The sequence below is a fragment of the Antechinus flavipes genome, chromosome 5, assembly GCF_016432865.1.
Source record: "Antechinus flavipes isolate AdamAnt ecotype Samford, QLD, Australia chromosome 5, AdamAnt_v2, whole genome shotgun sequence".
NCBI classification, from domain to species: Eukaryota; Metazoa; Chordata; class Mammalia; order Dasyuromorphia; family Dasyuridae; genus Antechinus; species Antechinus flavipes.
In genome coordinates this window covers 25,792,527-25,807,506 of record NC_067402.1, presented here as the reverse complement: position 1 = coordinate 25,807,506, position 14,980 = coordinate 25,792,527, and the positions used below count along the sequence as shown (strand labels likewise).

General features: G+C 37.7%; 2 protein-coding genes across 2 annotated transcripts; one reads left to right on the top strand and one right to left on the bottom strand.

Moving 5' to 3' along the window:
• Positions 1-2,167: 2,167 nt before the first annotated feature.
• LOC127539343 (E3 ubiquitin-protein ligase TRIM11-like) lies at positions 2,168-3,565 on the bottom strand. Its single transcript, XM_051963514.1, has one exon. It carries the CDS (start codon positions 3,563-3,565, stop codon positions 2,168-2,170), a length of 1,398 nt encoding a protein of 465 aa, XP_051819474.1.
• A 3,029-nt stretch (positions 3,566-6,594) lies between these two features.
• Positions 6,595-7,992, top strand: LOC127539344 (E3 ubiquitin-protein ligase TRIM11-like). Its single transcript, XM_051963515.1, has one exon. The coding sequence runs from the start codon at positions 6,595-6,597 to the stop codon at positions 7,990-7,992; it is 1,398 nt and encodes a 465-aa protein (XP_051819475.1).
• Positions 7,993-14,980: the final 6,988 nt, after the last annotated feature.

Sequence of the window (14,980 nt, the reverse complement as noted above, 5' to 3'; positions counted from 1 at the left end):
TTTGTTTTGTTCCAGCTCTAAATCTAGATTTAATTATGGCTTTTTAGGCAAAATGTTCAACATTTTAGTTTTCTCAGTGACAAATTAAGTTCAACTGTTGTTTAGTCATTTTTTGGTCATTTTTGATTCTTTGTGACCCTATTTGGGGTTTTTTTGGCAAAAATACTGAAGTGGTTTGCCATTTTCTTCTTCATCTCACATTACAGTTGAGTAAACAGATAAAAAATTAAGTGACTTGCCCAATGTCACACAACTAATAAGTGTGGGAGTCCAGATTTGGATTCAGAAAGATGAGACTTCCAGTGTTCTATGCACAATGACACCACTTGACTCCTTTCTTTAACTTAAAAAGACAACTCTTTTCTTCCAATACTTGTAGACAGAAATTTGTCTCTTTAAACATTTACCTCCAGGAAATATAATTCTTAAGCCCAATTCAATGGACCATTTCAATATTTAAGAACCCCGGACTTTAGGATGTTCCTCTTTAAAGCTAATGCATTTTTCTTTGGTGATTAATGAGGCTGATATTCCACCGGGCAACCATAATTTTTTATATCTCTTCTTCTCACTGGGCCCCAACTGCCTTATTTTTAAAATCAGAATAATAACAGTGCCTATTTTAGGAGTTTGTTGTGAGATAACTGCTTTGTAAACTAAAAAGTGTCATAGATATATGTTATCATTCTTCTTTGTTTAGAAAGGTGGCAGGTCACTTGAAAAATCAGTATGATTATATACTTTGAGGGTGGATTGAAAATATCAGGTTCCGAGGTTTGAATTTCTATCAGGATGAATAGGAGAATGTTTTCTAAATATTTACACTGAACTTTATTCATCTGATATTTACAAAGTCAAATCTTACTATGTTGCTCAAAAGAAAAAGTCAATGTTCAGGGAAACTCTAAACTGCCTAAAAAAAGTTAAGTATTCTTATTATTTTCACATGTGGCCAGAAGTGGCCACAGACAGGAACAGAAAAAAGGAGGCACTGGCTCTTGATTTTTTTTTCTTTTATTATAGCTTTTAATTGACAAAACATATGCTTGGGTAATTTTTCAACATTTACCCTTGCAGAAACTTCTGTTCCAACTTTTCCCCTCTTTCCCTCCACCCCATCCCCTACATAGCAGGTTGAACCATACATGTTAAATATGTTAAAGCATATGTTAAATACGATATATGTAGACATATTTATACAGTTATCTTGCTACATAAGAAAAATCAGATTTAGAAAGAAAGTAAAAATAACCTGGGAAGAAAAACAAAAATGTAAGCAAACAATAACAGAAAGAGTGGAAATGCTGTGTTGTGGTCCACACTCATTTCCCAGTGGTCTTTTGCAGGTTGTAGCTGGTTCTGTTCATTATTAACAAATTGGAACTGCAGCAAAATAACTGTATGTAAATGTATACATATATTGTATTTAACATATTTAACATGTATTAGTCTACTTGCTATCTCGGGGAGGGGATGGGGGGAAAGAGGGGAAAAATTGGAACAGAAGGTTTTGCAATTGTCAATGCCCATGCATATATCTTGTAAATAAAAAGCTATAATTAAAAAAAAGAAAACAAAAAAGGGAAAAAAAAGGAATAGTTGGCAACTAATTTAACTCCCCTTTAAAATTAATTTATTTCTGATGTGTATAATGAGGTGGCTTGATGAACCAAAATGATAAGCTATTCAGTTTGGAATTAGGAAGTCTTATTTTCCTGACTACAAATCTATTTTTAGTAGATCTGTGATTCTAAGCAGTTATTTGACCCAATTTGCCTCAGTCTCCTCAGGCATGAAATGGGCTGGAGAAGAAAAGGCAAATTCCTTCATCATCCTTGCCAAAAAGAAACCAATGGGGTCACAAAGTTTTACAGAGCAATGAAATGAAAGAACAACAAAAATAAGCTAAAGCATGGTAAAAGATGACATTTATTGCATTGGATATCAAATAGAGCACAAAAAAGGGTTTACTGAAATTTTAGGGGGATGGGATGAAAAACATTTAAGACAGTTTAAAGGGTGGAAATCCAGTCTGCAACTGATGACCATGGAGTCTGTTCTTCATCAGTGAGTATGTGATCCTTCTCCTCCAAGGGAAAGCTGGAAATGGAAGGTGTACAGCCCTGGAGCCTGGTGGTACATTGAGAATTCCTCCTTGAAGAAAGGCTCAGACACATGTATAACAGCCAACACAAAGATGAGAGTCTGCTGGAAAGAGAGTCATGGGACCTGGATTTGTTCCTGGAAGTGGGGGACCAGGGGAAAATACAGGAGTAACAGGCCATCTGAAGATCAAAGCACTGAACCTGTAAATGAGAGTGCCCTGCAGAACATTGTAAAAGACAACAGTGCCAGGGCCATTACACAAATACACCCCAATCCAAGGTAGAAGGCCTTTTACTCGATGGTTCAATGACCCAGGATATGTCTGTAAATAGTATTCCCCTTCCTTCTTGATACAGTGAAGCAGGATCATAGAAGAATTCACCTCCCTTCCCCACCTTGTCCTAATGTGTGGGGTGTAGATTCCCAAGGTCCACTGGGAGAGTTGAGTCACATCCACCACCCAGTACTGGTTGCCTAAGCTGAAGGACTGCTCAGCAAAGACGTAATGGAAAGGAAAGTCATCAGGAAACTTGGTCTCCACCTGCCAGCCTTCTCCAGCCTTGACACTCTTGCGATCCTCTGAAACAGTCACAGAGGAATGAGCTGATGTGGGATCCAGGGTAAGGTCCACTCTGAACTTGTTGAGTATCTCTATCAGGCCAGGGGTATAATATTCTTCCAGTACTGGGATGACAGCCTTGACCCTTTGGGCCAACACAGCCTCACACCTTCCCAGCAGCTGCTTGGCATCCTGCAGGAGATCCAGATTGAGTTGGTGGCGTGTTTCCTGCAGCTCTAGCATGAGGTCCTGCAGGCTTTGCCTGTACTGTTTTAGTCTGTCCCGCCTGGCCTTTTCCTCTTGCTTACATCGTTGAAGACTTCGGGATTCTTCTTCCTCCAAAAGAGTGAGCACTTTCTTGTTTTCACTGCTGATCAACTCTTGCCAGTCAATAGCAGGTTTCTTCTTCTGAGCAAGAAGTTGTTCATCTTTCTTCAAATGCTTCCCCAGATGACTTCGAATGTGCTGGAGCTCCCTTCTGTATTTGTGAGCAGCCTCTTGTACAGAGGAGATCTTGTGAGCCCCATGTTCTGGGGTTTCACAACATGTCACACATAGTGCTGTCTGGTCCTCTTCACAAAAGTGCTTCAAGGGTTTCTTGTGAGTGACACACTGGCTCTGTTCTTCATTGCTCTCCAAAAGTTTGGAGCTGAAGTGTTTGCCTAGCTCAGTCAACTCTGCTAGGCGCCTATTCACTACTGGGATCTCCCTGTCCTGGGAAATTTGCCTGCATTCAGGGCAGGAGAAAGCTGGGGCACCAACTCTCCATCTGAAGGAGAGACAAGCTTGGCAAAAGTTGTGCCCACACCCGATGGTAACAGGCTCACGGAAGTAGTCCTTGCAGATGCTACAGGTGATCTCACTCTGCATTTTCTTCAGAATTTCCACTGTAACAGCCATTTTCCTCTTTCCAATTGCTTCCAATTTATAGCAACCAGAGGAAGAGTCTTCCCTTCCAATGAAGGCAGTGCTTCTGAGCAGGAGGATGCTCTCCTTTTATAGGAGGTAACCCCACCCATTAGGTCCTCGCATTGAAGGTGTGAATTCCACAAGCCTGGAATCCTGCAGTACAACCTGTTAACTCTTCTTGTTGCGAGAAGCACTGAAGCTTCTGAGTTCACACAGCCTGATTTGCTCCTTTTAATTGACACGTTCCACCAAAGACAATGGCTTCCTGTGTCTCTCAGGAGATATGCTAAGAAAACATGGAACTTTGGTTCAAATTATGGAAATTAGGAGTATTATATATATATGGCACCGTGTGAGTTGAATATAAAGGGATAATATGGAAAAACAGAGGAATGAAAGAGGAATGGAAAGAGAAAGAGAAAAAAGAAAAAAAAAGATGAAATGGTGTAAATTATCTACCACAGAAGAGTAAGATCGACTGTATATCCATACTGAGATTTTATGTTATTTCTATTTTGAGCCAATTGTACACTGTCTCCACCTCCATTACTTCTCTCCCCCTCCACTGCAAATTATTTTTTCATATATATACTCCTTATATTCCTAATAACAAGAAAGTTCTTATGATTTACAAATAGTATTTCCCCCTGTTAGAATGATCTTGTAAAGTCCCTTATGATTTCTTTTACTCATTCCATCCTTATACTTCTTTTGAGTTTTGTATTTGAATATCAGATTCTCTATTCAGCTCAAGTCTTTTCATGATAAATGCTTGAAAATCTTTTATTTCATCAAATAGCCACATTTCTTCTGAAGGGATAAATTCAGTTTTATGGGTAGATGTTTCTTGATTGTAACCCTAGCTCCAAGGGTTTCTAGAATATAGTACTTTGAGCCTTGTGATTTATTAATGTAGAAGCAGATAATCTTCTGTTATCCTGATTTTGGCTATAATACACTTGAGTTGTTTCTTTCTGTTTGCTTGCAATACTTTCCCCTTGATCTGGGGGTTTCAGAATTCAGATTTGATGTTCCTGAGATTTATTATTTTGGGATCTCTTTCAACATGTGATATTTGGATTCTTTCATTTCTATTTTTCCTTCTGATTCTAGAATATGAGGATAGTTTTTCTTGATAATTTCTAGAAAGATGATGACAAGGCTCTTTTTTATCATAAAAGTCAGGTAGAGCAATAATTTTTTAAACAATTGTATTCTTATCGATTTGGCACAATTCTTCATATATTTTAGAAATGATGCCTTTATGATAAACACTGCCTGTAAAATTTCTTCCCAATTTAGTGCTTCCCCTTTAAACTTGGTAGTCTTTGTTTTGTTGTCCATTTTGTATTTCATAGAGTTCTCTAGTTCTTCTTTGGGCAAAATTTTTCCCTTTTCCAAAGATCTTAGAGGTAGACTAATCCTTGATCTCCTGAGTTGCCTATGGCATCACCTTCCATGCCCAAATCGCATACTTTTATTGATCTTATTTTAGCTTTTTGGGAGATGTGGATCTATGCCAATTTCCTGACATCTTATTTATTAGTGTTCCTAGCTACTTTTGTGAAATAATTAATTCCTATCCCTGAAGGTAGAAGTATTTGATAAATACTACATCACTATTGTCATTGATTAATGTCATTTTTACCTAACCTATTCATTTGCTCCACCACTTGTTTCTTAGCTAGTACCATATGATTTGATGACAGTTGCTTTTTAAAAGAATTTTACATGTGGTACAGCTAGGCCACCATTATTTGTATTTTTTTCCATCAAATCTCTTCATATTCTTGACCTTTTGTTCTTTTCTAGATTTGTTTTTAGCATGTGAATTCATTGATCTCCTCTTTTGTTATTGTGTTCATATAACTATTTGGAATTATAATATTTCCACTAAGAACTATTTTCATTCCATCTCAAAAGTTTTCATATGCTGTCTTATTATTGCCATTCTCTTGGATGAAATTATTGATAGTCTTAATGACTTGTTGCTTGAGCCACTCATTCCTTAGCAACACAATATTTAATTTCCAATTGTCTTTTGTTCATCTTTCCCTGGCTTTTTGCTGAATGTAATTTTTATTACATCATTGTCTGAAAAGGAAGCATTTTATATTTCTGCTTTTCTCCATTTGATTGTGAGGTTTTTGTGCTCGATTACATAATCAGTTGACACCACTTCAATGTCTATGGTGGCATTTGGCAAGATATAATTTCCATCCTTATGTATTTTAATTAACTCCCATTTGGAAAAGAATGGGAAGTGGGGGGAGGGGAGGAAATGAAATCTTCCCACATGAGTTTGAAAATCCATTAAGTTTTTATCTGGTGAAAATTAAATTAATTGCTTAAAATGCTAAATTAGTTTTTTTAAATAAATTACATGACTAATTTGGAAATATGTTTCACATGATTGCACATGTCTGAACAATACCATCTTGTTTACAGTGTGGGGGAGGAGAGAGGCTAGGGAGGAAGTGAAAGAATTTGAAATTCAAAAATGAAAAAAAAAAACCACAAATGCCAAAATTTGATTTTTGTACTCAATGGGAAAATATTAATGTTTAAAAAGGTGGTTTAATTCTTAAAATAATAAAAACTATATCATTTTGTAATTCTATTTAGCTTCATTTTAGACAATTTTCAATTCCCTTCTGTCTACATAAAGTCTGCTCACAAATTAGATTTGAAAATCCATGGAGCCAAACTTTCATGTTTTCTTAGCACACATAACTCCTGAGATACAAAGAAAGCCATTGTCTTTGGTAGAACGTGTCAATTCAAAGGAACCAACCAAGGTGTGAACTCAGAAGCTTCAGGGCTTCTTCCACCAAGAAGAGTTAACAGGTTGTACTACAGGATTCTAGGCTTGTGGAATTCACACCTTCAGTGGGAGGGTCTAAGGGGTGGGGTTATCTCCTATAAAAGGAGAGCATCCTCCTGCTCAGAAGCATTGCCTTCATTGGAAAGGAAGACTCTTCCTCTGGTTGCTGCAGACTAAAAGCAATTGGAGAGAGAGAATGGCGGCTACTGTTGAAATTCTCAAAAAAATGCAGAGTGAGATCACCTGCCGCATCTGCAGGGACTACTTCTGTGAGCCTGTCACCATCGGGTGTGGGCACAACTTTTGCCAAGCTTGTCTCTCCTTCAGATGGAGAATTGGAGCCCCAGCTTTCTCCTGCCCTGAATGCAGGCAAGTTTCTCAGGACAAGGAGATCCCGGTAGTGAACAGGCGCCTAGCAGAGTTGACTGAGCTAGGCAAACACTTCAGCTCCAAACTTTTGGAGAGCAATGAAGAACAGAGCCAGTGTGTCACTCACAAGAAACCCTTGAAGCACTTTTGTGAAGATGACCAGACAGCACTATGTGTGACATGTTGTGAAACCCCAGAGCATGGGGCACACAAGATCTCCTCTGTACAAGAGGCTGCTCACAAATACAGGAGGGAGCTCCAGCAACTTCAGATTCGCTTGGGGAAACATGTGGAGGAAGATGAACAACTTCTTGATCAGATGGAGAGCCCTGCTTATAAGTGGCTATATTTGTTTCGCTGTGAAAAAAGTAAAGTACACACTCTTCTGGAGGAAGAGGAATCCCGAAGTCTTCAAAGATGTAAGCAAGAGGAAAAGACCAGGCGGGACAGACTAAAACAGTACAGGCAAAGCCTGCAGGACCTCATGCTAGAACTGCAGGAAACACGCCACCAACTCAATCTGGATCTGCTGCAGGATGCCAAGCAGCTGCTGAGAAGGTGTGAGGCTGTGTTGGCCCAAAGGGTCAAGGCTGTCATCCCAGTACTGGAAGAATATTATATCCCTGGCCTGATAGAGATACTCAACAAGTTCAGAGTGGATCTTACCCTGGATCCCACATCAGCTCATTCCTCTGTGACTGTTTCAGAGGATCGCAAGAGTGTCAAGGCTGGAGAAGGCTGGCAGGTGGAGACCAAGTTTCCTGATGACTTTCCTCGCCATTACGTCTTAGCTGAGCAGTCTTTCAGCTTAGGCAACCAGTACTGGGTGGTGGATGTGACTCAACTCTCACAGTGGACTTTGGGGATCTATACCCCACACATGAGGACCAAGGAAGGAATGGAGGTGAATTCTGCCGTGATCCTGCTTCACTGTGTCAAGAAGGAAGGGGAATACTATTTACAGACATATCCTGGATCACTGAACCATCGAATGAAAGGCCCTCTACGTTGGATTGGGGTGTACCTGCGTGGTTTGCCTGGCACCGTTGTCTTTTACAATGTTCTGCGGCGCACCCTCATTTACAGGTTCAGTGCTTTGATCTTCAGAGGGCCTGTTACTCCCGTATTTTCTCCTGGTCCCCCACTTCCAGGAACAAATCCAGGTCCCATGACTCTCTTTCCAGCAGACGCTCATCTTTGTGCTTGCTGCCATTCTCGTGTCTGAGCATTTCTTCAGGGAAGAATTCTCAACCCACTACCAGCCTCCAGGGCTAAACACCTTACGTTTTCAAGCCACTCCTTGAAAGAGAAGAAGGATCACCTACTCACTGATGAAGAACAGACTCCATGGTCATCAACTGGAGATTGGATTTCTACCCTCTAAGCTGACTTAAATTTTTCTCATTCCCATCCCCCCTGGAATTTCAGTACCCTCCTTTGTAATCTATTTGATGTCAAATGAAATAAATGTCACCTTTTACTTAGGATTGTTTTTGTCATTGTTTTTTTCAGTTTGTTTCTTTGCAAAACTTGGTAATCTCATTTGGTATTTCCCTGGCATGGATGATGGAGAAATTTGCCCTTTCCTTCTCTAGTCCATTTCATGGATGAAGAGACTGAGGCAAATAGGGTTAAATCACTTGTCCAGGGTCACAGAGTTGTTTAGTGTTTCAGGATAGAAGTCAGAAAAATAAGGCTTCCTGACTCCAGACTGGATATTTTATCTCTACCTCACTGCCTCCTTTATGCACATCAGAAATAAAATCAGTTAAATTATTTCAGAGGATTCATTAGATTCATTGCCAAGCATTCTTAATAACATGTGATAAATTTCTCTTGGCACCACTGGCCATCTTCATATCCCAGTTTGGGAACACCTGATGGCATATGGGTTGTACATATATGACGAATAATATGTTTGGGAGAATGCAAATCTAAGGGGAACAAACTTTTAATTGTATCTTCCAGATACATAAGAATCTGAGTAGAATTTTCTATGTCCAATTTTGTAAAAAAAAAAAAAAAATCACTTTCCCTACCATTAAGTTGCTTTAAAATCTTAATTTCACATCTGCATTCATCACTTTGATAAATATCTACCATTGGAACAAAGACATTATGTGCATATGCCATCATTGCCTGTACAGTGCTTCTTGCTCTCCTTCCATTTGGGTCCCAGCACTAATGCACTCCTAAGTGCTGAGAGACAAATCAACCCCTGTTGATTATACTCCCAGAAGGGAGCTGAATCTTTGGTTCTCTCAGGAGCTCCTTGAAAACAGGGAGTTTCTTGAAGATGATGGTTCTGCTGCTGCTACTCTTGCTGTTGTTGCAGTCAAGAGGAGGAAAATGAAAACAGTAGAGGATGCTCTTTACCTACTTCATGGACAAAGGAGAAGATGGACAAGGGGGAACAGTAAAAAGCACTGTTTCCATCTTTGTTTGGGATAGAAATAACTCATTAAATATGAAATATTCCAGAATCATCAGAGCAAATCTAGAATCAGGGATGTCCAGAGTCCTTTGGTCTAAGCAAAATTTTGCCTTTAGCTTCTGAGGAAGTACAGAGGTTGGATGTTTGCTTGGTGTCACAGAGGCAGAAACTGAATCCCATCCTCAAATTTCCACATTTAACACTCTACACATTAGGCTGTATTGCTTCACTTGAGAGATGTAGTGGAGAGGAATTTGACCTCAGAGTCAGGGAGACCTAGGTTTAAATACTCTCCTGTTTTGCATTTGGGTGTATCATCTTAGGAAAGTCATTTCACCTCTATGTATCTAGGAAAATACTTAGAGACACTCAGTCCCAGAGGAGGTCCTTATTACTGTGGGTAGAGAAACTGGGAAAATTCCTTGTCTTGATATGCCTGCATCAGAACCCCAGCTAGCATCTGTATACGTCTTTGAAGATTTGCAAAGTGCTTTTCATTAGTGACCTCACTGGATCCTGCACACAACTCAGTTAGAGTGGAGTTATTCCCATTCCCATTTCACAGCAGAGGAGACTGAGGCTGAGCGATTAAAGGATTTTGCCCAGATAGTAAATGCTGGGACAGGATCAGGCTCAGGTCCGCTTTTCCAGAGCAACTATCTATCCATTGCACAAGTTTCAAAAAGTGCTGCTTGATTTTAACATCTGTGACCTGGTAATATTGGACTAGAAGCCCTCTGAGGCTCCTCATTAATATCAGGAAGTGAGAAAGCCCATGTGAAGTTATGCAAAACATTTCCCTAAAAGTCACTTTGCAAAAGAAAACAGATCTGCATCCCCTGCCAAAAAATACCCATCAATAAAAAAAGAAAGTTAACACAAAATTATACTTCTGGCTGTATCAGCTATGATCAGTTCTTTCTCTAAACAAGGTTAGCATTTTTTCATCCAAAATCCTTCAGAATAATATCAGATCATTACATTGCTGAGAATAGCAAAATTATTCAAACCTAATCATCCCCCAAGTTTGCTATTATTATATAGCCTTTATATTTCACTTTGCTGGAGTTCATGGAGGACTTTCCAGTTTTTTCTGGTAGCATCCTGCTCATCATTTCTCATAGAAACATCATAATGTTTCTTCATTGCTTAATGTCTGAATATATTCAGCCTTTATTCAACTGATGGGACACTCAATTTCCAAATCTTTACCCTGAGAAGAGAGTTACTATAAATATACACATAGATTCTCACCAAATAAAAAACATTTCCCTTAGGATTCGTTCCTAGTAGTGGTATTGTCAGGTCAGAGGATCTATGTGACTTTATAATCTTTATTCATAGATTATATCTTTTTTTGTTTGCTTGGATTTCTATAATAATAGCTTTTATATTTCAAAATACATGTAAAGATGGTTTTCAACATTCTGCCTTGCAATACCTTGTATTCTAAAATTTTCTCTTCCCCTTTTCTTTCTCTCCTCCCCTATACAGCAAGTAATTCAACATAGGTGATATATGTGCAATTCTTCTAAACCTATGTCCACATTTATCATGCTGCACAAGAAAAAGTCACATAAGGGGAAATAGAGAAAGCAAAAACACAAGCAAGCAAAGACGAACAATCAACAGGTGAAAATACCTTATGATCCATATTCAGACCCCATAAAACTTTTGTGTATGAAGATGCCTCTCTCCATCACAAGTCTTTTAGAATTGCTATTAATTACCTCGTTGTTGACAAGAACTAAGTTCATTCCACTTATAGGTCATATCTTTTAATGATTTATCTAGTGGGTAATGGTATGTATATATATATATATATATATATATATATATATGTGTGTGTGTGTGTGTGTGTGTGTGTGTGTGTGTGTGTATATGTGTATATATATATATTTGACTCAGTTTTCTATACATTTGAAAAATGTGACCTTCACTTGAGAAATTTACTTCAAAATTCTTTTCATAATTATTATTGCTAACTACATTTTCCCTGTCACTTCTATTCTCTCTTTCCTTTCATAATTCCCCCTCAAAAGTGTTTTGCTTCTGAACAAGCCTTCCCCTGGTGTATCCTTTTATTTCCCCCATCCCCTTCCTTTTGCCTTATTTTCCTACAAAGGAAGATGGGTTCCATAAACATATTGAGTATATATGCTAAACATAGTTTTTAAGTTTTTCTTGGCAGGTAGACCCCCAAGTACTTTTTTTTTCTAAAGTAATTTTAAATGGAATTTCTCTGTTTCTTCCCGATTAGCTTTGTCAGTAATATACAGAAATGCTAATGTTTTGTGTACTTATTTTATATTTTGCAGCCTTGCTAAAGCTGAGAATTGTTTTCTAGTAGATATTTAGATGATTTTCTAGTATTCTCTAAGTATATCATCATGTCATCTGCAACGAGTGATTGTTTTATTTCCTCATTGCCTATTCTAATTCCTTTGATTTCTTATTTTTGCTTCTTGCTGAAGCCAACATTTCTACTACAATGTTGAATAATAGAAGTGATAATAGGCATCCTTGTTTCATCCCTGATGTTACTGGCAATGAATCCAGCTTCTTTCCATTACAAATAATGCTTGCTGAAGGTTTTAGATAGATGTTGCTTATTATTTTAAGAGAAGCTTCCTTTATCCCCATTCTCTCCATTGTTTTTTTAGTAGGGATGGGTGCTATATTTTGACAAAAACTTTTTCTGCATCTGTTGAAATTATCATGTGATTTCTATTGGTCACCAATATAATCAATTGTGCTAATGGTTTTCCTAATATTGAACCAGCACTGCTTTCCTGGTATAAATCCCACTTGTTCATAATGTATTATCCTGCTGATAATTTGCTGCTATCTCCTTTCTAATATTTCATTTAAAATATTTGCAACAATATTTATTAGGTAGATTGATCTGTAATATTCACTCGGTTTTCATTTAGGTATCAGCACCATATTTGTGTCATAAGAGGAATATGGCAGCACTCCTTTTTTGTGATTTTTGTTATTATAGATTTTTACTGACAAATTATATGCATGGGTAACTTTTTCAACACTGAACCTTGCAAAAACTTCTCTTCCAACTTTTCTCTTGCTTCCCTTCAGCCCCTCCCCTCAATAGAAGGCAGTCCCATACATGTTAAACATACTAAAGTATATGTTAAATATAATATATGTAAACATATTTATACAGTTAACTTGTTGCTCAAGAAAAATTGGATTTAGAAAGAAGAATAACCTGGGAAGAAAAACAAAAATGAAAGCAAACAACAACTGTCAAAATATAGCACCCATACCTACTAAAAAATAGAAAAACTGAACAGAAAACTGAGTCAAATATGATAAATATATATACCATTACCCAGTAGATAAATCATTAAAAGATATGACCTATAAGCAATATGGGCTAATGTTTAGAGTTTAAACTTTGAATTCTGAGGATGGGATTCAATTTCTACCTCTGTGATCCCAAGCAAACATCCAACCTCTGTACTTCTTCAGAAGCTAAAGGCAAAATTTTGCTTAGATCAAAGGACTCTGAACATCCTTGATTCTAGGTTTGCTCTGACAATTCTGGAATATTTCATACTTTGATGAGTTATTTCTATTCCTAACAGCTCTTACTACTTAGAGATGGAAACATTACATTTCATTGCTCTTCCTTCTCCATCTTCTAATTTGTCCATGAAGTAGGGAAAGAGCCTGCTCTATTATTTTCATTCTCCTCCTCTTGACTGCAGCCAAAGAAACACAAGCAGCAGCAAAAATATCATCTTCATGTTTCCAAGGAGCTCCTGAGAGAAACAAAGATTCAGGTCCCAGAAAACAGCATTTGATTTGTCTCCCAGCACCTAGGAATGCTCACGTATTGTCTTAGTGCTGGGAAGCAAATGCAAGTAGAACAAGAAGCACAGGAGCAGAAATGATATCATAATCATATGATGTCTATCTTCCAATGGCACATATTTATCAAAGAGATGAATGGAAATATGAAGTTAAGATTTCCATGCCAATTAATGGTAGTGGAAGTGTTTTTTTGTTTGTTTGTTTTTTTTTTTTACAAAATTTGGACTAGATAATTCTATTCAGATTCTCATTTTATCTTGAAGAGATAGTCAAGAATTGGTGATGAGTTAGTTCTCCAAAAATGGTCATTCTCCCAACCATATATATTCATCATATCTGTACAACCCATATACCATCAGGTATTCCTGGTCTAGGACATGCAGATGACCAGTGGTGCCATGAGAAATTTATTGGATGGTATAAAGAATACTCAGCAACAAATCTAATAATCCCTCTGAAATAATTTAATTGATTTTATTTCTGATATGCATCAAGGGGGCAGTGAAGAAGGCTAAAGAGAAAAAAATATCTAGTCTGGAGTTAGGAATCTTTATTTTCCTCTCTTCATATCTATCCTGAGACATAGTAGCTCTGTGACTCTGGAAAAGTTTGCCTCAGTCTCCTCATCTATGACATGGATTGGAGAAGGAAAGGGCAAATTTCTCCATCATCCTTGCCAAGGAGATAGCAAATGAGGTTCCAAAGTTAGCCCTTTTTACTCAACAGTATCATGTTTAAGAAAACTGGGATAGATCAGGAAGGCAGGGAATAGAATCCTCAAAGAATGACATACAATACAGAGAGATTGACATGATAGAGGCAGATAGGTATAACAATGGATAAAGTGCTGAAAACCCGAGTTCAAATCCACCCACAGATGCACTTACTAATTGTGTGACTAGTTGTGTTAAGCTTTGCCTTCATTGATTTCCTCAATTGTAAGACAGATAATAATTTCCTCCTCCCAGAGATGCTATGAAGATGAAATGGGATATATTTATAAAGTCTTTAGACCCTTTTATCCAGTTCTTATCCAGGTCTAGTCTATATTTTATTCCAAAACAATGAAAAAGGGACTCAACTTTTCAAATATGGCCTGGTAAGAACAGTGGGAATCTTCGGGCCTCAGTTTCCTTGTTTGTAAAATGATGAGATTGACTTAGTTTTAGATAATCTCTAATATCATTTCCTTTCCTAATTCTATGGTTCTTCTAACTCCAGAATTAAGATTTTGTGACTATATAAAGAGCAAAGAATCTGCCACAGAATAAAAATTCTACTGTTAAAAAGAGAATTCTTTCTATTCCCTAAATTTTTCCATTCATCCTCAATATTTCTAGGCAACTTTCTCCCCTCTGTTTCCCCTCTGACTTCTTACAAGACAATGCATTCATTAGTCAGTTTCAAGCACTGTACAGTATAATTGACTATTAAAGCTTACAGATCAACCTAATACAATATTCATTTGTCACTCCCTGTTGCGGACATTCCAGACAGTGCTGGGTAGCAATACCACCTGGAAAGGATTACCTTATTCATTTTGTGCCAGGCTTTCTTTAGGGACATGGAAACTTCTTTTCTAGTCTACTATTTGTTTTATTACAATTTGGGGGAAAAAGTGATTGGGGAAGTCCTTGGAAATAAATAATTCTCTGCCCTTTACAATGGAGAGAACCAACAAAAGTAAATTGTTGGATTTGTCCATCTTCCTCCCTGCTCCCATCCTTCTTGAAAAAGCTCAGCTGATTTATGGGGGTTCTTTCATAAGTCCTTCCAATGCTTTAATAATGTAGGCTGGGTGCACTTCTAGGGCTAGACAATAATCTTTCTCTTAAGGAAGATTCCTTCTAAAGAGAGATTGGGCTCATTTATATGAGTAGAAAAAAACAACCCAGTCCCCTTCTGATATTGGAGGTACTGTATTAACCAAGCTGGATGGTGC